The following is a 23147-nucleotide window of genomic DNA, read 5'->3' on the forward strand; positions in this document are numbered from 1 at the left end:
TGCTCTGGAACCAGCTGCAAGTCACAGGATGAGGTCTCACTGATCCCCTTTCTCTCCTGCTTTGGGGTGCTGACGTGCTTTGAACTGGCAGCAGGTAGCAGAACATGAGCCCCTTGCAGACCCTCCCTGGGCTTCCTCTCTCTTCCCAATGGCACCCGTCCTGGAGGAACAGATCACAATAATATGTCACAATATATCACCATAATTGTCACCAGCAGGTGCCTGGAAAAATCACCCAAAAGAGAGGTTTATTTTTTAAAGGCAATAATAAAGAAGAGTATATTTTAAAAGTCTTGGTTTTTATCTTGAATGTTTCTTTTAAACTAATCAACCCTCTGAGATCCAAGTTTTAGGATGAGCAGAGCTTGCTTCTCCTCCTTAGGCAGGTATGGATTCACACATAGGCACTGGGTATCTGTCAGAAATCCATGAAATTATCTTATGTAATTGCACCTCTTTTTCCAGTTGACTAATTATGTTACAATAAGCCTTTGAGTTAAGTTGTTGAAAGGGAAACTCATTTCCCTCCTGACTTCTTCAACATGCATAGACAATGAGTCGCGTCCATTTTGTGTAGGTTTGGTCTAATGAATAGGACTTTGGGTCTGACGCTCTGGGTCTAACCTAAACCTACTGTGGAAAACCTCTGATCCAGCTCCTGACTTGAGACCCATTTCTGTGAAATGGGTTTGGACATACAAAGGGGCAAGAGGGCTGCTGTGCCTTGTCCTCTGGATCCTTTCGACTGCAGCTGGCCCCCCAACAGAAGTGCAGAGCAGAGTCTGGTATATGGACACCTACATTACAGAATCACAGAATCAATCAGGCTGGAAGAGTCCTGGGATCCTGGGATCCAACCGTTGCCCTGACACCACCATGTCAACTAGACTATGGCACTAAGTACCATGCCCAGTCTTTTCTTAAACACATCCAGAGATGGTGACTCCACCACCTCCCTGGGCAGCCCGTTCCAATGTCTAATGACCCTTTCTGAGAAGAAATGCTTCCTAATGTCCAATCTGAACCTCCCCTGGCACAGCTTGAGGCTATGTTCTCTTGTCCTATCGCTAGTTGCCTGGGAGAAGAGGCTGACTCCCACTCCACTACAACCTCCCTTCAGGTAGTTGTAGACTGCAATAAGGTCACCTCTGAGCCTCCTCTTCTCCGGGCTAAACAACCCCAGCTCCCTCAGCCGTTCCTCATAGGTCAGACCCTCCAGACCCTTCACCAGCTTGGTCGCCCTCCTCTGGACTCGCTCCAACACCTCAGTATCTTTCTTGAGGTGTTGGAGCTTACTTAGACTCAAAAAAGTGGTAAGAAATGCCAGGTGTTTGCTAGGCACATATACTTCCTTCATAAACAAACACTTCTGAAGATTTTTACAACAACTTGTTTGAATGACACCTTTATTCAATAGTAATGGTAATGGACTGGCCATTCTTAGTCACTCAGAACCAGAGATTCACCTGAGATTTGCTTTCATTATACTTCTCCTTAACAGCACTGTGCACCTCATCTTCTGCATGAGCAAAGAAAAGTGGCTTTTGAGAGATTATATGTTTCCTCAATCACCTTTCTCAGGTGAACAACTTTTAACAACGGGTCTTCACAGAATTTCAGACCTTTGCCACCAACCACTTAACTAACATGTCTGGAAATGGTCAGTAAGCCTCAGACCTGGCGCAGGACCCAGAGGCCTTGAGATATCAGTACCACTGGGTCAGGCAGGGCTCAGAAAAAAAACTCTTCACTCTCCTAGTGCCAGCCTCTTTCTTGGAAAGGCTTGTGGACAGCTCAGCTTTGTGCTCATCATCAGCCCGGTCCTAACTGACCAAATTCTTCAGCTTCTAAATCTCTCCCAAGAGTTGCACCCCATAACTACCTGTGAACAAGTACTGTTCTCAAGTTACCGGTTTGAGAATCCAGATTAGGCAAACATTTCCTTACATAGTTTGCTTTACACAAAAATCCCTCTACCCCTTTGTTTTCATGTTAAAGGTGGTGGCTCAGCCAAGCAGGTCTAAGAACACATTCAGGTTAACTTACTTATCTCCCAGGCACTACATTCCCCATCTAAGTATTTTGTGTTGTGATTCAGCCTTAGCACAGCTGTTCTAGCTGTTTTCAGGATGACTTTGGAATTCTCATCATCCACACACCCCGACAAAACCATCATCTACATAAAGTGTCACCTCTTATACCATCAAAAACTGTCATATGTATTATGTGTCTGAGAAAACCATCTTCTAAAGAGAGGGCTAAAATCAATGTATGTTCCTTTTTTAAAGAGGGTGCTTTAGGAAAGTGTTTGCCTTCTACCCAGTCTCTATAACTTATCTTCTTGTTAATAGTGGAAAATATTTCCTTTTAACATATTTATCCAAGTATTTTGGGCCAAAACAGGCTTCTGGCTGATTGCTTTTTCTTTTTAAAAAAGTCATGGGATATTGTTCTAAATCAATAGATCCATTCCCTCCAACTCCCAAAGCACCATCCCTCTTTTGATGCCCTCTCAGTAATGGAACAGTTGCAGCCCTGCTGAAATATCTACAGCTCTGTGATGTTTGTGGACTCTGATATTAAGCTTCACATGCCATTTTCTTGTAGGTAGGTCTTTTTCTTGTAATACTTTGGATTCACCATCATGTCTTTGATGCCAAAATGCCCATCTTTCATAAGCTTTATTTTGGCATGTATGATGCTTTGGCAAACTGTCATTGCACGGGATTCATTCTGGATGCTGCAGGAATCTCCACACTTTCTGGATTCAAGGAGCTACACGTCAAGAAGCTACATGTGTTGAATGCAACTTCCATCAGGTGCTGAATCTGAATGGCTGTCGCCAACTCTTTTCCCAGAGCTACAGCTGTCTATGTCAAAGCTAGGGAGTCTGCAAGTCATTTTAACAGACACTCCTGATACGGACTTAGAGCCAGCTAGTGGATGTCTAACCATTGGTGCCTTCTTCCTCAAGTTGTTTTCCGATCTTCCCAAGTTTGCTTTGCCCTTTATACATACTGAGAAGTGTCCAGTAAAGCTAAAACTCTTCTCTCCTCCATGCGAAGAGCATTATCAATCCCAGTCCTGTCCTCTGTAACATGAGATCTGCAGCCAAATTTGTTGAATTAATCAAAATACAGTCTTTACTACCCAATCCATTAGCCAGTTTTCCTCTGAAGTCATAAGTGTCCGTTGTTGTAACACCACCCCACCACTCCTGTTTGAACCCGGCTATTGTGGCTGCATGTTCTGATCTTGCAGTATATTGGGGCAAGCGGTCTGGGCTCATGCTTTGCTGGTTTTGTTTTTTCCTTTTTTGCAGAAAGCTATGGACAACCTGATTTATATTCTGTAAGCTCCAAGATGATAGCCATTTCTGAAAGGTATCCCAAGAACAGTTATTCCCTGCAGCGATGAAGTAGTTGATAGGGGGTCATGCTGGATTTCTGCTCTGTTGAAGCCAGCAGTAGGGGTTAGCAATATGCATTTTATGTGATTTGAGCTCATTTGTACAAGGAAAGAAAAGTGTTAACATCTGCAGTGTAATTAGTTCCACTGGTATGCATGATACACAGGATATACAATAACTGATATGAGTAAAACCTTCCTCAGTCATAGGAAGTCATAGCGTAACCTTCTGCAAAAGATTTTTGATTCATTGGACCCCAGTAATTCAGTCTTCCCCGTGATCTTGTCTCTGAAAACTATAGCAGGACTGTTAGCTAATTACAAGAACGTGAAGTATTTCATAAAAAAGCTTAGGAAAGCCCCTTCTTTTCCAGGTGGTTTGTCTGGATTTCTACTGTCCCGGGGCCATATTTCCTTAGAAGACATACACTGAGCAAAACAGATCTTTTCCCAGTTATCTCAGATCACACCAGAAGAGGGCCAGATAGCACCAGCAAATGCAGCTGCATTCACTATTTGTTTAAAGTCGAACGCATCCATACGTGATTATCAAACTTTGCACCTCCCTAAACAATTTATTTGGAACAGGAGAACCAAGTGTACATCACTCCTTTCTCCAGTGTAAAGAGGCTACTTACAGTTTTCACCTAGTTACAGCACTGTAACAGAGCATAATCAAAACTTCGTAGTGGCCTGTGCCATCTTATGCAGCCAGCAAGTACAAGACTTAAATGCAAATTCATCGTCCTCAAGCAGCGCCTTTTCTGCCACCCAGAAATTCAAAGCTCTGGTACAGACGCAGCATGGCAAAGGTAGCACAGAGAGAGAGGAAGACATAAACAAATTCTCTCTGAAGCCCCAGACAGAGGCTGGTGCTGCAGCACAGTTTTGCCAGGGTGCCGTGAACACAGTCTCTCATAGCATCTAGACTGATTTCCAGCCACTCATGTGTACCTTATGGACATGACCAAAGGGTGCTTCTGCTGTATTCTGATCAGGGGGAGGTTGGTCAGGAGCTTTGGGGTGACTTAAAATTTTTCCACCCTACTGAATTCATTTTATTTCAGCAGAGAAACTAAAAATAGAAAGTACTAAACCTGCAATAAAGGGCAACACAAATTTAACACATGTTGTGGCTGAGGAGGAATACAATAATTTGCAATGGTGTCCTCTAAAATCTGTTGCCAGGCTTCCATAATTATTGCAAGTTTGTCTGTGGTCTCCATAGCAGCCTTTCCTGAGGCTCGAGGCTGGTGTGGTGACTCACAGGGGTTCAGTGAGGGACTTGGACTCCTTTCCAAGGGAGTCTGAGTCACAGGATGCCAAACCTGGACTGGTTTCCTGTCATATAGAGGTTCCCAAACTATGGCAGACGTACTGCTCATGGTAGACAAGCCACCTCAGTGTGGTGCTCCAACACCTCCCAGACATTGCCGCAAGGTATACGAGGGTAAGCAGGAGACAGTGCTGCTGCTGCCACTGGCAATGGTGGTACCCAAACAAAAATATTTGGAAACTTCTGCTTCAGTAAGTTGCTGGGCTCACACTAACTCTGTCCCTGAACTCCACAGAAGGGTAAAAACAGTTTACCACAGCACAGCAGTAAAAGAGCTGAGTACAGCCCTCGCTGTGAGCCATGGGATGGTTTCCTAACCTCATTAGTGGTACTGCTGTGGGCACAGTATTACAGCAGCTGCCCTGTGACTCTGCCATGGGAGAGGTCCCTCACAGTGCTGCCAGCCCTGAGTATCCACTCTGGAGTGGTACGATGGTCAACTGGTCCTGGCACAGGTGCCTCCTCAGCAACAGGCTTGGGCTTTGGGGCAGATCTTGAAAGAAGGGGGGTCAGAAATGAGATCTTTCCTTCCAACTGAGTGCCCTAACCACAGAGCCACAGATTTAGGCTTTCTCTTATATTCCTTTTTGTCTTCTGGTCCCCACGAATCTAATTTTCCTGGAAAAGTGGGTGCCCTCCCATGCATCAGAGGGGTAGCTCCTCCCAGCTTGCCAAGCCTGGTTTATAACCTTGTATTTAAAGGGATAATTTTGTACTTTGAATCTCTTCAGACTAAGGAAGGGCAGAAGCCCAGGCCACCCACTTGCCTGATGAGACAGGGCAGCCTCTGGCAGGTGCTGTTAGTGGACGGCAGTTGCGCACTGGGCTGGACACTGATTTAGTGGATGCTGGATGTGTTGAAAACAGACATGCCAGAACAGGCCCATCTCCAACACAAGCAGTTAGATATTGTTTTCTTTTCTTTTTAAAAAATGGTGGATCCTGAAGTAAATAAGAGCAAGAAACCTGTAACACATTAGTCAAGCAAATTACCTCGCAGTTACTGAGAGGGGAAGCAGAAAAATATAAATCCATACCACCTGAATATCTCTAAAGGCACAACTCCATGTGCATTTTTTCAGCAGCAAAACCATCCCGAGATGTCCTCTGCCGCACTGCTCATTCCTACCCCACCATAAAAGGGCTATCAGCTTCTCAGGTGTGTTGTTTGTCTACCCAAAATAATTTCACAACTCATTTCATTCCTTAAGTAACCAGCCCACCCCATTGCAGCTTCAGGCCCTTTTTCCTTTCTTCCTGCCTATAACAGTCAAAAGGACTAGATTAGCTCTATCCACCCTGGAACAATCTTTAATATCTGTGAAGGCTCCTACCACCCCCTTCCTCAGGTGTCCTTTCCTTACTCTAAGCAAACACCATTGCTTAGGAGATGGGGACTGGTCAGCACCTTCCCTGTATCGGTGGGTACCAACTGCAGCCTACAGCATCTCCTGGTGCCTTCCTCGAGAATGCCTGGTGACACATGACCCTGCTAGGCACATCCAGACTGAAGACCTTTAGTCTGCCCCTCCACTGTCATTTTTACCTGCAAGAAGGCCAGACTACACAGCAGCTGATGTTAAGCAGCAGTTACATTGAATAACACTGACAGTCATGTCATGACAGTGTTGCTATGACACCTCCCAGCTTTACCTACTGAGAATGCTCAGTGGAGCTCTGATACCTTACATCAGCTGAAACAGAAATTATTTTACATCTAGTTAGAGAAAGCTGTAGGGTTTCTGCAGAATTGTGAGTTTGATGGTGGCTGTAGCATGCTCCTTGGGGCCCATCAGGCTTCAAAAACACAACCCAGTATCTGCCGTCCTAGGGTATCACCAGCCACTGGATACCATAACTAGCACCAGCATTTATTCACTGTGGTCCAACATCACCATTACAAATATTTCTAAAAGGCAAAGATGAAGAAATAAAAGCAGCAAAACTATTTACACTAAGATTAAATCAGGATAGCTCTCCTCCTTGTCAAGTTGACAACATCAATTTCTGGCAAAGCTATACCCCAAATCTCTCTCGGCCACAACTGTCTCTTGGTGACCGTAACAGCTTTCACAGATGCTCTCCCTTCGAAAATCCTCCCTAGGTCAAACCAAAATATCATCTGCCTGAAGCCTATCCTGTTCCATCTTTACCCAGGAGCTAGGTTAGCCCTGCCTCTTAACTGAAACTGGCATCACTTCGCTTTCTGAAGACACTAACATCTCTGTCATTCGCATTCAGGAGATAGTACCAAATAAATATTAAAAATATTAAAACAAACATTTTGACCATCTTTCTTCCTACCTTCCCCTTCCAATAATGAATGTAACTTCAACATTACAGCTGGAGAAGTTATCTTCAACTCAAAGAGCAGGGATTGAAGCAGCCCCCTCCCCACCAAAAATAATGTGAAATAGTGCTCTATATCTACACCAGCGTTTAACTAACCAGTAGCATTTGGTACAGAATGGGTCACGAACATCATACTACTTCTGAAGTTTTTATTGGTCACAGGCAATGTTACAAAGCAGTTACACTGAATAATGCTGTCACAGTCATATCATAATGTGAGGTTGCTACAACACATTTAAATTTCACACAGTGAAACTACTTTAGGGAAAAAAAAAAATCATGCTTTTAACAGAAGATGAAGAAAATACATTTGGTTAAAAGAAAAGATGGTCCCAGGATTTCAGCCCACTCAAATGGAAGTTAATGGAAATGGAAAAGATTCCACTGACTTCAGCAGGCTTTGAATCCAGCCTCCGATATCCCCTGACCAACCTGTGAGGTAAAATGCCTCTCTGCTCAGTCACAGGTTCTTCATTCGTGTTGTATTTTCTTCTTTTTAAATAAGAAGATAAATGTGTAATTGACTATGCCAAACTTTATACATAACAGAGCCAATTTTGGCTCATCAGCTTTAGAGAGAGTGGGAGAATTACAAAGGTGATAGCATGTGTACTGGAAAAGGAGGGAGTTCCTACGCTCCTGAGTGCCTGTAGCAGCTGTTTGTGCAGCCTGAAAGCTTCCAAGAAAGCTCATTACATGCTTTTCTTCAGAATCTGCATCTGGCAGTGTCTGCATTCAAGATGGGTAACTTCTGTGAGCTGGAATTTGGATGAAGTAGCACTAAGAACAGCTACAAATGCAGCTAGGATCTGGTCATTTGCTGCCAATGGACAACTGAATGGCCTGTGGGCATTTACTGTAGTGATGAGATGTGCCATTAGAGAAGATCATCTTACCAGTCTAAGGCAACAATCTTAGTGCAAAATTACCTTTTCTTGACAAAAATGGAATTTCAAAACCACAGCTGACAAAATCATGCACCAAATTGAGAAAGACATCTTTGCTTCAAGGAAGCAAAATCTTTTCATCAAATCTAAGTTTAATTTGATGTAAGGTAATTATTTCTGGGAGCTCAGAGATCTTTCCTGAATTAATTTCTTCTCACTTGCAGGTGACTTGATGCATCCTATTCCTGCTCATTCTGAGGATGCATATACAACATGCAAATTGTGCATCAAGTTCTCCTTCAAGGCTGGAGACACCAGAGGGCAGCAACATACCGAGGTGTCTTTTCCATGTTGGGGAAGTTTCAGTTACCAGTCTTACTAACCTCAGTATAGCTTCTTGCACCATAACACTGCATTATGAGATCCAAAGCTCAGAATGTAATTCATGCTTCAAGGAAAACTGGAGTGAGAGGTGCTGTTGTTTATATTTCAATGGTCACCAAGAATGTAGTTATTTCCCAGAACTGTATTTACTGATTTTCTGTATTTTTGAAGTAGAATATCAATCATAACCCATGCTTTAAAAACTTCTCCCTCTCCAGTGCATATAAAAGATAACATTTTTGTTTGTGTCTCAGACTATGATGATCAAATGCTGTTGGCATTTAATAATGGACATGGTTCTACCACATTCTAGTGGGAATGACAGGAGCTGCCATCCTGTATTACATACATAGTCCATCAGGAGTCCCTGAGATACAAATACGGCACCCACTCTCCTCCCTACTGGCATTTTGGTCAAGAGTTCTCAATAAATGTTCCAGCTTATTTTTTAAAAAATGTTTTCATTAATTAAAAAAAGTCTATTTACAAATCAGTTGTGAAATTAAAAATATTCCATAGGAAAAATTAGATTGTTTCAAAAGTTGGTAAATATGTTTTTAACTGTAAAATCTCAGATACTGGCTGTTTTCTGTCTTGATAGAAGCTGAGTCCAGTAAGTAATTCTATATCTCTGATTCGAGCTGTATGGAACTTCATTCTCTCTTCAACCCACATGGACTCAGACTTGCCATCCTATTGGGACAGAGGAGGAAAAAAGGGTTTGTAAAATATCCTTTTTTTCTGACATACATTTAATCAACTAGCAAAAGACATTTTGACTTTTATAAAGACAGAAAACAGTAACTGTTGCCAAATATCTAACAAAAAAGACAGAGAGCACTGAATTATAAGTAGTTATAGGCTTGCCTGAATTTAGTACTTGCTGTTACTTCCTCAAATATACAGAACTTGTAGCTACACCAGTGGAAGCTGGTGATAATGGGGAATGGCAGGTGATGTCCAACATTTATCTACCCTCTTTATGATAAAACTATTTCTGAGAGCTGTGCCTGACTTGGGCAGTGACTTGTGTAATTCTTCGCTGTAGGACAGTTCTACACACTTTCCATACTTTGTGCTGGTTTGTATGGAGTGTAGCTTTGTGCATTCCCATCACAATGCCAAAGTACCTGAACTAGAAGCAACCAATGCTCTTCAGGAACATCTGTGTCTTCTCCTTTTGGGTATGCATTTGGCCCAGCCCTGACCTTTCTTTGTGGATGACTTAACTTCTCCTAGAAGCTCTACATTCTTCTCAGCTGTTCACTGGATATTTGCACTACAGAAGTTTACGTATGTATCACACTGATGGTCTCAACACATTCTGACTCTGCCCTGCTACCTAAAAGTTTTGCTCTTTGAACAGGGAACTTCTTGTTTTCACATTTGAGCTTATATACAAACTTTAACGTAATTCTGTTTACAAAATAGTCTCTCTCAAGATGATCATGACAGACTGTACCGTTTTTACAGTCTTTAACTAGTCAATCACTGATATCCAAGAAAAACAAGCCCAAGCCTGACTTCAGATGTTTATGGGGACTGAATGGACTACTTACTGCACAGCTTTCACTGTTGTCTTCTCTGTGAGGTACAATGAAAGACAAGGCATCTAGAGACCCTTCACACTCCAGAGGAGTTTCAGAAGTATTTTTACAACTAGTCAGCACAATGAAGAAGTGAGTTGGAACTGGAACTTCTGAATTACCGGGGTGTCTGAAACAGAAAAGATCTTCCTGTAAATCCATCAAATCATACTTGCACAAAGAACAAATGACAGCAATCAGCTATAATCTGGCATATCAATTTTAGCAATCCACCTATTTAGCACATAGAAAGCTTAGGCCTGGAAGGAAAATTCCAGATCACTATTTTGCAAATCAAGTTTGGCTTGTAGGCTGGTCCAAATAACAAGTTTAATGAGGCATAACAAAGTGATTTATCATAAAAATGTGTAAGAATCCAGAGTAGATGGAAAGTTCAGCCTAAGCCCAGAAAACTGTCTGCCTGCTGGCTTGAACCAATTTTGCTAACTAGTGTATTTGTACTCACAACTCTGTAGTGGAACACTGCCAGCTCAGGAAGTGTCAGCCATGACACCAGGGATGAGCCCCTGCCTTGTCCACTCCTAGAGGCAATGTCATAAGATTTCAGGCTAGCGGACATTATTCCACATGCAGCAGCTTCTCTTACACTTCACCTTCGGGTTTTAGGATGACACATTTTGAGGGTGCATCTTCTCTTTTTGCTTGTTGCTTATTTCTTAGCTTTACACTTCTGTATCTGGTTAGGGCCATGTGACTGTCTCTCTGAACTGATATAACCTACCAAGGGCCGATCTCCCCAAGATGCTTTCCTTGATAGCAAGGACCATAATTACTTTTGACCACTAACGGTGGAAAGAAACAAAGGATTAGAATGTGAAAGGTTCCCACCTTTTCACCTTTTCTGGGGTATCATAGAGCCCATCAGAGTCATAATCAAACACAGGACCACTGACTACATTGACGCCACTCCTGGCTGCAGCATATTCAGGTAGCAGGTATTGATGGAAGTAGTTCCATAACACTGAAACACAGTAATGGAAGCGGGAAACAATCTCCAAGGTAAAAGCTGTTAATACAACTCTGCAGAGTTTTCAGTAGAGCATAAACAGACATCATCAGCTAGGAAAATAATAAATTACACAGGTGTTTATAGCTTTTAAAGGTTGCATCTAACTGAGCAGCAGCATGCACTGCAGTATCTCATGGCATTGTGGTTTCACAGTCACCCTAACCACAAACCTGAGTGAGGCACAGTGATGCTGCTCCCTTTGGGGCCTTGGGTTGCTTTCCTTGAAAATCAAATAATGGAGAGGCTAAAGGAGGGGAGGTGAGAGAAGACCATGCCTGTCTGTATCTTGCCCCAATATCAAGTCGGCCTTGCTAGCTTGTACACCCATACCTGTGGGCTGGGAAGTATCTTACCGATATAATATTTTTAATTACAGTTAAGAGTTGACCACTATCCCATTACAAAACAGGACATTTCTTTTGTCCAGAGGAAGTGCTATAGTTATCCTTCTTTTTCACCAGGCATATGCTTAATCTCCCTTAGCCAACCATCTCATGTTCCCTCTCACCCAGTAAAGCCCAGGTCTTCATATCTTTTCTACTAGAGACATGATTATTTTCCTGTTTCCTTAGTGATTGAGACCCTAGATTCTTGCCTGGAAACTCATCCGAGTTTAGAAGACATTCACAAACTGGAAATAAATTTAACTCATGTAATTATATACAGTATCTGGGTTCTCTAGAAGATATTCAGTATAAAAGCCTGTTTAGGTAGGTAGGAAAATGCAAACAAAAATGTCAGATATTAAATGGAGACACTTATACTATGCTCCCATGTAATGAGCCAGTTGATTAGCAATCATAAGCTCACAATGGTGGGCCTTTTTCATGGAGTGATAATCCTGCTTCAAGGAACTTTTCACTGAGGTAAGAAGCCTGTAGTCAGGTGAGGTATTATTTTACAGAGCCAGCTGAACCAGGGATCATTTGCATGGCTTGGAAGCAAGCAAAATATCAGCAGTCTTTCTTATATTCAACTGTGCTCACAAAATATGCATACAAATAAAATACCTTTAAACGCAGGATACATTGGCACAATGTTGCTGGTAAGCAAGGCATCGTAGTGAGGTGTCTTTGCATCTGTCATAAAATCTAAAACAAAAAAAAAGCATTTCATTACTTGGATTTGTTACTTTAAACTTGCATTTTCATGCTTTTAAATATCAGTGTAATAACGTTAAGGTGGAGCTGACCTAACTTCACTTTCCAAAGCTGATGTTGGCCTAAGTGCTAACTTCAGTACATGCTGGATCCTATCCAAAACAAATAATCTTAGCAGCAGCAGCAATTGCGCTTGTCAGATACAGAGTGGACAAATTTTCATGAGATTTAAAAATATGAGAACAGACTTTTGAATTATGGGGAAGGGAATAAAATTCACTTAATGAGTGTCAGACCAACTTATTCTGACTGCAGAATCTAGGCATAAGAATAGGAGCTCTCTTGGAACTTTGCAAATTACACTTGATGTGGATGTTTAAATAACCTGCTACTCAGTACTGTATGCAGTAGAGTCAATGTAAAATGCTTCCAAATCAGGTCAGCAACAGTTCACAAAGAATGTGAACACCTACTACATTACAAATTATTTAAATCAGATATGCTGTACAATGAAAGCAATGTACTTACTTGGAGGAGAAAGGAATCCATAAGTTAGACGAGGATTATTCTTGTAAAATAAACATGTCTGGTTATGATTAAAAGAAATACGAACATCCTTATGTAAACAGCTGGAAATATCTTCTGTAGCAGAAACCCATTTGTCCTATTGAACAAGAAGAAAGTATCATTGGCAAAACAGATAGCTGACTCACAATAATTCTCTCAGTGTGGAGTACTGCAGAACTCTAAATATTTAGCTGCAACTGCCTTTAATGGCGTGAAGGGACTTAACTAAGATGCAAGAATTATTCCTGTTTTGTCCGTGGAAAACAAGCCCTCTCGTCTATTTCATATATTTTGGAAATAAAGTGAACAAAACTGCACCATTTTAGTTGAGTTGAGAATAACATCTTCCAACAGAGAACCTAGAGGTGCCTGTTAAAGATAACATGATCTACTGTAAATGTACTTGTGCATTCAGGCTAGGAATCAGAGGCAGCCAGATGTGGTGTTAGCCATCTCTCTCCACTGGGCCACTTGTTACAGTAACTGGTTGCTTCATGCCACTAACCTCAAAATATTTAGGATCAAGCAAACCTTGCCACAGTTTAGTTAAATTTAATTATAGCAATCATTGTTTAAAACCTATGATTCCCAGATAATCGAACTAAAAAGCATCTTCCAGTGTCCTAATTCCTTTTAAGCATGATGTGGCTTCTAGATTTTCTCTGAATGGTAAAGGCCACTTTGAAAAAAACTTTCATTCACAAGATCAGTGCTCTGCATGAACATGTGCATCTTAGCATAGGGTTCAGGACAGCAAATACCAGCAGTAAGCCAGTGCAGACTCACAGGGCTTCTATATCAATGGCAATGGGCTCTTCATATTCTGATGGATCTGCTTGCTCTGGAGGCAAAAACGCAGCTCACTCCAAGAAAGAGGAAAGAGTCAAAGCCAATCCTTATCAACAGAGGAAAGTGAAGAAAAGCTCATACAAAATTCCTTTTTATCTTATGTGGTTCTACTTGGTTCCCTGAGAGATAATATCACAAGCAGGTCTAAGAGGTGTTCAGGAATAACTGACATTCAAGCTTTTTACTTTTCAAGGTTGCTTCTAACCTTTGTTCATATACTTACATCTTTGTTAACAGTGTATGCGCTCCACAGAGACATCCTGTAGTCCTTGCTGTATCCACTCACATAGCGGTGATGGTAAAGGAGACAGTAATTATGTCTCTTCTGCAGAACCCTGGGCCGTCCATAAGGCAAAGTAAGTTTCTCTGTCTTCTTAACTGCAGCAGAAATAGTGCTTGTTACATTTCAATCAATACTGGTTGTTAACTGCCTTCCTCTTTTATACACCTAAGGTCGCCCGAACTTCCAATTGCCAAACAAAATGGAGAAGTCACAGTAACAGAACAAAAAAAGTTCATTCTTATATCAAAGGTATCATTTCAATGCTAAGGCAATAAATTAAATGACAAAGCCAGTATAAAGCAATCACTTAAACTTACACTGTAAAAATTAATTTTATATTTAAAACAAAACATTTCACCATTTAAACCAGGAGGTGGATCTAAGTTACCAAGTCAAAGTCTTTGTTGACTTTGTGTTTCAATTTAAATATATAATGTGGGATCTGCTTCTATGTCACATTTAGATGGGACAGTAACCAATTGTGGTGATTTGAAATCTGCTGAGGGGACTATTTTAGTAGAAACCATATGTAAAAGTGACATTTAAATGACTAAGAAATATAGAGATCTAAATAAATGATACAGTAAAGTACTGGTTGCATTTTCAGATGTACAAGGACTTGCTTTATAATGAGTGTGATAGTCAGAAAACCTTTCTCCCCCCTCTCTCTCATGGACCACTTCTCTTTAGAAAGTTTGTATACAGAGAAAGATACCTCCAAATGTTTTATGTATGATACTGCACAGGGGTTTTCGTAGACCCTTGCCTAAGGCATTGCCTGTTTATTGGCCAACTACTGCACCCAACAGAAGAGCGAAGACTCCTTTAAAACTGTATCAGAAAGAAGCTATGTGGGATCAACAGAGGGGAAGTCATTAGACAGAAGCTGAAACTTAAAGCAGAGTTAGCAACAGAATTACTTTAGAGTCAATACCATTTCTCTTAAAGAAAAAACAAAGAAGTAACAAAACAGAGTCATAAGAAACACATGCCCTTGCAATCATCTGCTGCAATCAAATGTCAGCAGAAAGTTTCAGTTTTTAACCCCTAAGGTAGACTTCAATTTCATCAAAACATTGTATATTTAAATTTTTGCCAACTGAAAACAAACAAAAACAAGGTTTTCACATTGAGTTCCCTGATATAAAATAAAAACTGAGAGAAACTAGCACAGCATGGAAATATTTTAAAATAAAGATATTACTTTGCTATCGAAAATGCAAGTATTTTCAATCATTACATTGCTGGAATTAAAGAAGGCATCAAAGTATATTTTCCATTAAATAAGTCACTACCATCCACAAATTATGCAGAACTTCAATTTCAAGGCAACTGTTTTAAATGGGGAAAGAAACTGAGCAATGAATGCTGCAGTTTTTTTCCACAGTAATTCCACAACACAAAGTCAAGATTATAACATTTATTTCTCCACCCATGAGGGAAAAGGCAAACAATTCGCATTTTCTTCATAGAACTCTAAATAGTCTTAAGGAACATCTACGCTGGTTACTAGAATTCTTTCATCTCTGATAATGTTTATTATATCTAATTAATAAGTGCTTAATTCATACAATTTAAGGAAGTTACTGTTATTAAGACCAGTGCTAAGATGGGTTTCACTGATAATCCAAGCCAAAATCCTACTGTTTAAAAATATAAGTTTAGAGCCTTAGGTTGCTATTTCTACAAAACAGAACTAAAATAGGTTGTGCACCTGGCCTTGCCATATTTCTTCCAAGCCGGATTCAGCAAGGCACTTGGGCATCCACCTACACATTAGTGGAGGCTGTTTCAGTGAAACCACTTCCATGCTTAGGGGAAAGCACACCATATTGTACTAACTGAATTTCATTTTGTTGCTCTCATGAGTGTTACAATACTGAAAGAGTTATTTTAAATAGTTCTCGGACACATTTTTAAAAGATGCCCTGTCGTTAGTGGAAAAGATTCAAGAAAGCTCTATCCGCTCTTTGGGCCAGGACAAATTACAAAAACCAACAGAAGCCTTAAATTAGCCCTGAATAAGCAGCAAGTTCTGCATCCTGCCTGTAACTGGCATTTAAGTCCAGTTCTTAATAGTGAGCTACAGTGGGTGTTGTCAAATACACAGTTTATTTGCATAAGAAACAAGGTTTCATGAACACACATGAGGCAAGGTCTCTATCAGCCTGTTTCTCTTTCTGACAGTATAATCATCTTGATTTCATCTTTTAAGGTATTAGCACCAAGGGCTACATTCCATTTTGACTTATGGTTTTCATGATTTACTTACTGTCTTACCTGCTTCATGCTCAAAGTAGTTTATTTTGTTTTACGAGTCATGAGCACATCTACAGGCTTGCAAACTGCAGCTCAAACATGGCATGCATATGTCCAAAGAATGAAAATAAACCATACGTAAAGCAAGCAACAGCTTAAGAACATGTAACAACTCGACCATGTGAAATATCCCTTATGCTTCATTAAAAGTACACTGCCATCACGATGTCAGTATTTGTAGGGATTTCTTATCAGATACACTGCTTTTGCTTCCCATTCTGGAATGCTCATTACTTCAGTGCTAGAAAATTAAAAAAATATCAGATAATACATGTGCCATAAAGACACATGTATAAGGCTACATATTTATTTGAGAACAAATTGTTCAGTGTGACTGTATTTGAAAACCCTCAGAACTATAGTCCCAGTATTTCAAAGAACTTTTACCTCCTGTACTTGAGAGTTGCTCAGAAGTTTACACATCAAACATTTTATATTTTTAATAATTCTTACGTTTTTGTTATAATTTTATATTACTAACTAAAGTTCTTACCTTCTGTGTCAGTGAGATTTAAACGCTGATGAAAATCCCTCATTGGCAAGCCCTGTAATTATAAAGCAAAACCAGTGAGATTCTATTAAGTGTTCCACAAAGCATATTATGAGCCAGTACTACACTTAAAGCACTGAACACCTGCCTTGCAAGTCACCCCTGTACAGAACTCACCGACATCTACTATAGAGGGGCTACAGAGAATTTGCAGAAACAAATTCTTTTTGCCACAAGCAAATCTACAGCCTTGAAAACCACAGCCCAAACACACAACATTCAAGGAAGGGAAATTTCAACATAAATCTGTGAAGCAAGCAAGAACATCAAAGCTTGCTTCTGTGGTGTCTTCCAGGCTCTTCAGAGCTGAATATGACTGAATAAGCAAAATGCAAAAAATGAAAATACTACAGGCTAGTCCCCACTAACCCCAAGCAAGATTCGATTTTGAAGCCAGAAGTAGGGGACTGCAAAACTATCATGTAAAGATAAACACTGGAGAACCCAGAGTTTCAATATTTGAATATACCACAGGCATCTACCTCCACAACTTTAACCATTTCAGTACTTACCCCTGCCCTGCAGGAGCAGCCAGGGCTCACTGAAAAGGCTCTTTGTCCCACCACAGAGCATTCAGAAGGATGGCTTGTTTCTTCGGGATGGTGGGGTGTGTAAACAGGCTTCCTTAAAAGATGGTTTAGGCGTCCGTGAGTTCCGTTGTTTGGGGCTGGTTTCAAATCAAGCAAATCTATGAAAGAATTCAAGTGATATTAACAGGATGAGAAAGACTAATACACTGCTACTTGTATTGTGATTACAAGTATGGGTGAGTCAATAAAGCTGCACTGCTTGCTGCTCATAACACCCAGAAGGGAAAGCAATGTAACCCCTTTAAAAGGAAGCACACGTTCTTAGCTAGGGCTCAGGATGGTATTAGCTTGCTTGTAAAGAGGGACAAAACAAAAAATGACAAGAGGCTTATATCAGAGGGGAAGTGAACTTGCAGCATCCAAACTTGCAGTGGGGGTCACAATAGGAATCTCAAACACATGAAGCCAATGGCTACATTACATTGAAACTTTGGACAATAAGTTTGGGGGCTTTTGGGTTTTTTTGTTTTGTTTTGTTTTGTAGGGTTTTTTAAAGTTATCTGGAAATGAAATACATAAGCTTCAGTTAATTAGCATCACTAAAGGGTAAAGCCATAAAAGAGCCTAGACGGAACACAGGTCTAAAATGTTAAGATCCCAAATTCTCACCAAAGTAATCTAACCACAAAGACATCTCTACCCCACAAACACCTAAATCTCTGCCATTAAAATAACTCAAACAACTAAAATCTACCCACCACCAATGCTCAGACACCTTCAAAATACTGACTAGATCAAGCCTTATTTTATGCTTAATCATCGCTAGCATTCATAGATTTGTTGTTCCTCCTCTGAATTCATACTAAATCTATGAAATAAGATCTTTTCAAAACACAGCAGGTGATGAGACATACTTCTATCCAAAAGCTTGATGTCTATATCACTCACCTACAGCACGAGAGTTAGAGCTGAACTTCCCTTTCTACACAGGGAACTGAACACATTTCTCCCTGCACTATGCCACTCAGATATGTTAATGTCATTCCCTCCAGATGAAGCTGGTTTGCTTTGGAAAGAAGACTAAAACAACCTTTCTAATCCTAGCAGTCTCTGCTCTAATGAATACATCACACAAAGCAGTGAAAAACCAAATCAGAACCAGTCCTGGAACTCAGGTCCCCATTTCAACAGCTAAATTACATTGTTATGTTCCTATTATTTTAAGTGGTGTATCCAGGAATTCACAATGCCCCATAAATCCCCAAGTCTGGCAATTTGAACGCCTTGGAGAACATGAGTTGGAATTCACCAGTTCAGACAAGACAGTTAGTTGTACATAGGGCTCAGTTCTGGGGCCAGTGCTGTTCAATATCTTTATAGATGATCTAGACGTAGGGATTGAGTGCACCCTCAGTAAATTTGCAGATGACACCAAGCTGGGTGGCAGTGTCGATCTGCTGGAGGGCAGGAAGGCTCTACAGAGGGATCTGGACAGGTTAGATAGATGGGCTGAGACCAACGGCATGAGGTTCAACAAGAACAAGTGCCGGGTCTTACACTTTGGCCACAACAACCCCATGCAGCACTACAGGCTGGGGGAAGAGTGGTTCGAAAGCGGCCCGGTGGAAAGAGACCTGGGGGTGCTGATCGACAGCCAGCTAAACATGAGCCAGCAGTGTGCCCAGGTGGCCAAGAAGGCCAATGGCATCCTGGCCTCTATTAGGAATAGTGTAGCCAGCCGGTCTAGGGAAGTGATCGTCCCTCTGTACTCGGCCCTGGTGAGGCCACACCTTGAATACTGTGTCCAGTTCTGGGCCCCGCACTTCAAGAAAGATGTTGAGGTGTTGGAGCGAGTTCAGAGGAGGGCGACCAAGCTGGTGAAGGGTCTGGAGGGTCTGACCTACGAGGAACAGCTGAGGGAGCTGGGGTTGTTTAGCCTGGAGAAGAGGAGGCTGAGAGGTGACCTTATTGCAGTCTACAACTACCTGAAGGGAGATTGTAGTGGAGTGGGAGTCAGCCTCTTCTCCCAGGCAACTAGCGATAGGACAAGAGGACATAGCCTCAAGCTGCGCCAGGGGAGGTTCAGGTTGGACATTAGGAAGCATTTCTTCTCAGAAAGGGTCATTAGACATTGGAACGGGCTGCCCAGGGAGGTGGTGGAGTCACCATCTCTGGATGTGTTTAAGAAAAGGCTGGACATGGCACTTAGTGCCATGGTCTAGTTGACATGGTGGTGTCAGGGCAACGGTTGGACTCGATGATCCCAGAGGTCTCTTCCAACCTGACTGATTCTGTGATTCTGTGATATCCAGTGCTCACGCTTTAAGTGCTGAGATGTTGGACAAACTGGAGACAGTATCTCTTCTCTGGCTGCACTTTGCAAGAAGGTACAGTTAGACACCTCCAAGAGAAATGCTAGACCCCCAAACAAGTGAAAGAAGATGCCTTTCTGCAGTCCAGAAGGCACCTAAGCCCCAGGCAAGGAAAAGGTTGAGTAAGTCACCTCACTTCATCTTCTATCTGAAAGTTAATGTGCTGGCTTTTGCACATCCTATTCTTCTAATTCTTTCTACACAGGATGGAGGAAATCTAGACCTCAGTGACTGCACTTAAAATGTCTGATCTGTCACTGAACTTGCTTCACTGAGATGCCAGTAAGGACTCTACCCCTTCCCATGCAACATACATGGAATAGATCAGGGGGGCACAAGTGGTTCAAGATCAACCATGACATGAGAAGACAGCAAAGCGCACAAGGCTGTGAGACACGCTTCCTGACAATGGCCTGTTTCCTATAGCAGCAAAGAATTTAAGCATAAGGTTTAAATGTGGTATACCTGAATATTGTGCCACTGATCTCAAGCATGTGCAGTGCTCCCGCTAAGTGTTTTCTGGATCAAACCCTTTGGTAATACTTTGTCTCTCACAGATGCAGATGTTAGAACAAGTACATAGGTCCCGGCAAGAGTGAGAAGTAAGCAGGAAGTAATGGAAAACAGGTGAAGACCTCAAGGGGAATAAATGAACAGAAAGTGGCAAAACTAGTGATAGACTTTCAGAGAAACTATGAAATACGGAATGAAGAAGAGACAAAGGAACAAGGAGTCACAGTAACATTGTGTTTGAAAGGGGGGAAAAAGGGCCGCAAGGCATCTGATTTTCAGAAAGAAATACCACTTCTCTGGTGCAGTGTACTGCATGGTGTCAGAAACTAAAGTGAAGAATATCTGTATATGGAGTGGGCTGTCTGCAGTCCTCAGATACAGAAGCAGACTGCATGGAACAGAAATCAATCATGAATTCTAGAGTGACACCATAGAGGGGTGAGAAACAGGAAACCTGACTATTGCAGAGACAACGAGCTTTGAAGTGAGACTCCAAAGCAATGGGACTACAGACTTAAGACAGCTGCAGTCCATCAAAAGACCAAAAAAAGCATGTTTGAAACACCTAGTGCGTTAAACAATGAGAATGCACAGGGAAATATCCAAATCTAGTATTAAAAAATACAATACATAAATTGAACAAGTGACATACACAATGATGAATTTGGGAGGAGGTTTATTATATGAATCAAGTACACAAAAATAATAAAATCTAAATTTTAGCTGAATTAAAAACCTATTTATATCAAGTAACAAATTAAAAATATAGTATAGGGAAACAACAAATAAGAAAATACACAACAAAATACAAGGAATTGTTCAAGTGCATAAAAAGCAGAGAAGGTGACTGACTCAGGGTTTCTGGAAATGAGCTGCTTGGCAGCTGCACCAATACTCATTACTATGCTTGTTATTTATTGCTCTGCCTGAATACAGTCACCTGAGTGATTAATCTGATAAAGCCTCTAGTTAGATATGAGAGAGAAATATCCCTTCTTGATGGTAGAGAGATTGTGAAGTAGTCAGTTTGAGTAGTGGTGAGTCAAAGTGCCAGCTCTGGAGCAGCCAGAGGAACACACACGGTGAGCAGTGGAAAGGAGAGACACAAGGTGGCCTGATCAGTAGATCCTAAACAGCCGTGAGTCATTTAGAAGCTAGACCTTTCTCAGCAAAAACCAAGCAAACAGCTTTTTATTCATGAAAATCAGCAGCAAGTCTTAAGGACAAATTTTTAAGGACACTTAAAAATCTGTTATTGTAAGATTTACAATGCCCAAAAGATATTATATTTTACTGAACAAAGATGACCCCCATCAATTATACTTACCACACATTAAATTATATACTTCAATGTTTTCAAATGGATCAACTTGAGTATGAAACTTGAATCCTGGTCCAAACCCAATAAAGATAGCCTAGGATTTACAGAGAAAAGTAAAGTGAAACTCTAAGACAAGTCAAAATGGAAAATATCTTCATCCTCAGAGGGCATTTTCTTCTATGAACTTAATCTTTACTTTACCAACACAGTATGGATCAAGTCAAAATCATCTTTTTTCTTTAAAAAAAGTAAATGTATAAGAAAAATTTTAACAAGTAGTAAAAGAGTATTAGGAAACACGATTCTGTCTCGTTGGCATTAAAAAGTTGCCTTCAGCCATTTATGAAGTCCCTTGCTCTTCTCTGCTTTTGAAGAAGTTAAATTCATTTTCTTAAGTGCTTTAAGAGATTTAATGGAAATGTTGAGCCAAAATAACCATCACATTTCATGCCCTGTAAACAATTTGGAAGTTTTTAACTTAAGGCTATAAAAACATCTGTTGGTAGTAATGTTTTTAATGGTTTAAGCAACAGCAAAATCCTAGGCTTCTACGCCTGGTTTGCAGCTGTTCTTTCTTCTTCTTCTTGCACCACTTCCTGAGCTGTACTGGCACAAGCTATTGTGTAGCCATACAGTGAACCTGATCCAGGAATGTAGCCAGCTCAAAAACGTCTTTTCCTGCTGGCTCTTTTTCTTCTGATTCAGTTCCTCGACCTACTTAACGCTGCAGCCACGCAAAGCTTACGCTAGCATACAGTGGAGTTTGCTGCAGGAATAAGAACAAGGAGGTGAGGGCAGCAAGTGCTTAAACTCAACTGCTACCAAAAAGATTGTTTTAAAACTTATCCTGAGATATTCAGCTTATTTTTGATTAAGTGAAACAGATTGCTCTCATCTGTGGTATCAAGATACTGAATGAGTGATGGATGCTTTGCACTCTATAGCGCCTTCCTGGGTAAGATCTCAAAGCAATGCAATTGTCTTAGATTTCACAGCTGTGTGGCAAAAAGAGGCTAAGAACTCAACTCTAACTTATTTTTTTGAGATTAAAGCACAACGTAGGCTGTCATTCTGCAACTGTTGATACTAAAATCTGTAGGCTAATAATTCACTCAACAAGTCTGGAGTCACCTTCTCTGGATATGTTTAAGAAAAGACTGGACATGGCACTTAGTGCCATGGTCTAGTTGAACAGGGTGGTGTCAGGGCAATGGTTGGACTCGATGATCCCTGAGGTCTCTTCCAACCTGGTTGATTCTGTGTGATTTTGTGTGTGAACCAGATGAGGCAGGAACATGCTGCCTCCTTTCTGTTGAGCTAGGTAATTACAGAGTATGAAATTTATGCTGCTGTAATGCTAGCCACAAAAGGATAAATTATATCTGTTTCAAGACCAATTAGGGATGCCATGAAATGACAATCACAAGTCTGGAAAAAAGTTTGAAGAGAGTCAACCTACTGAAAAAAGTTTACACAGTCAAACTGTAGCACAGAGAGAATATACTAAGCTGGCATTTGGCATCACGCGGCCTTGCTGGCTGTAACCCATTACTAGGTACCCTATCAAGAGGTTTTCTGTTTTCAAATCAGGGAATAATAGTAGGCCTGGAAGAGTAAACTTATACAGGTTTTGGCTAATGGTTTTTAAAAAAACAGTTTGATGCCAACACTACATAATTCTACAAGACATGAAAAATAAGGCTTTTAAGAGAAATCTGTGCTTTACATGGACTACGTAGGTCTTTCCATAAAACTTGCTT

General features: G+C 41.0%; 1 protein-coding gene across 3 annotated transcripts in view; it reads right to left on the reverse strand.

The window, feature by feature from the left end:
* Positions 1-7257: 7257 nt before the first annotated feature.
* ENPP1 (ectonucleotide pyrophosphatase/phosphodiesterase 1) overlaps positions 7258-23147 on the reverse strand; it is a 78238-nt gene continuing 62348 nt past the window's right edge. For 2 of the 3 annotated variants that reach the window (XM_068415975.1, XM_068415967.1), the window contains exons 17-25: positions 21394-21481; positions 17164-17339; positions 16595-16646; positions 13723-13877; positions 12612-12747; positions 11994-12074; positions 10803-10935; positions 9927-10083; positions 7258-9060 (exon numbers count right to left, since the gene is read on the reverse strand). In XM_068415975.1, coding sequence (XP_068272076.1) covers positions 8893-9060; positions 9927-10083; positions 10803-10935; positions 11994-12074; positions 12612-12747; positions 13723-13877; positions 16595-16646; positions 17164-17339; positions 21394-21481 — 1146 coding nt within the window. In that variant the 3' untranslated portion in view covers positions 7258-8892. Of the gene's footprint in view, positions 9061-9926; positions 10084-10802; positions 10936-11993; positions 12075-12611; positions 12748-13722; positions 13878-16594; positions 16647-17163; positions 17340-21393; positions 21482-23147 lie in introns of those variants that run through there. The other variant, XM_068415986.1, reaches the window with a different exon arrangement.

This window comes from Nyctibius grandis, chromosome 1 (assembly GCF_013368605.1).
Source record: "Nyctibius grandis isolate bNycGra1 chromosome 1, bNycGra1.pri, whole genome shotgun sequence".
In the NCBI taxonomy this organism is placed as follows: domain Eukaryota; kingdom Metazoa; phylum Chordata; class Aves; order Nyctibiiformes; family Nyctibiidae; genus Nyctibius; species Nyctibius grandis.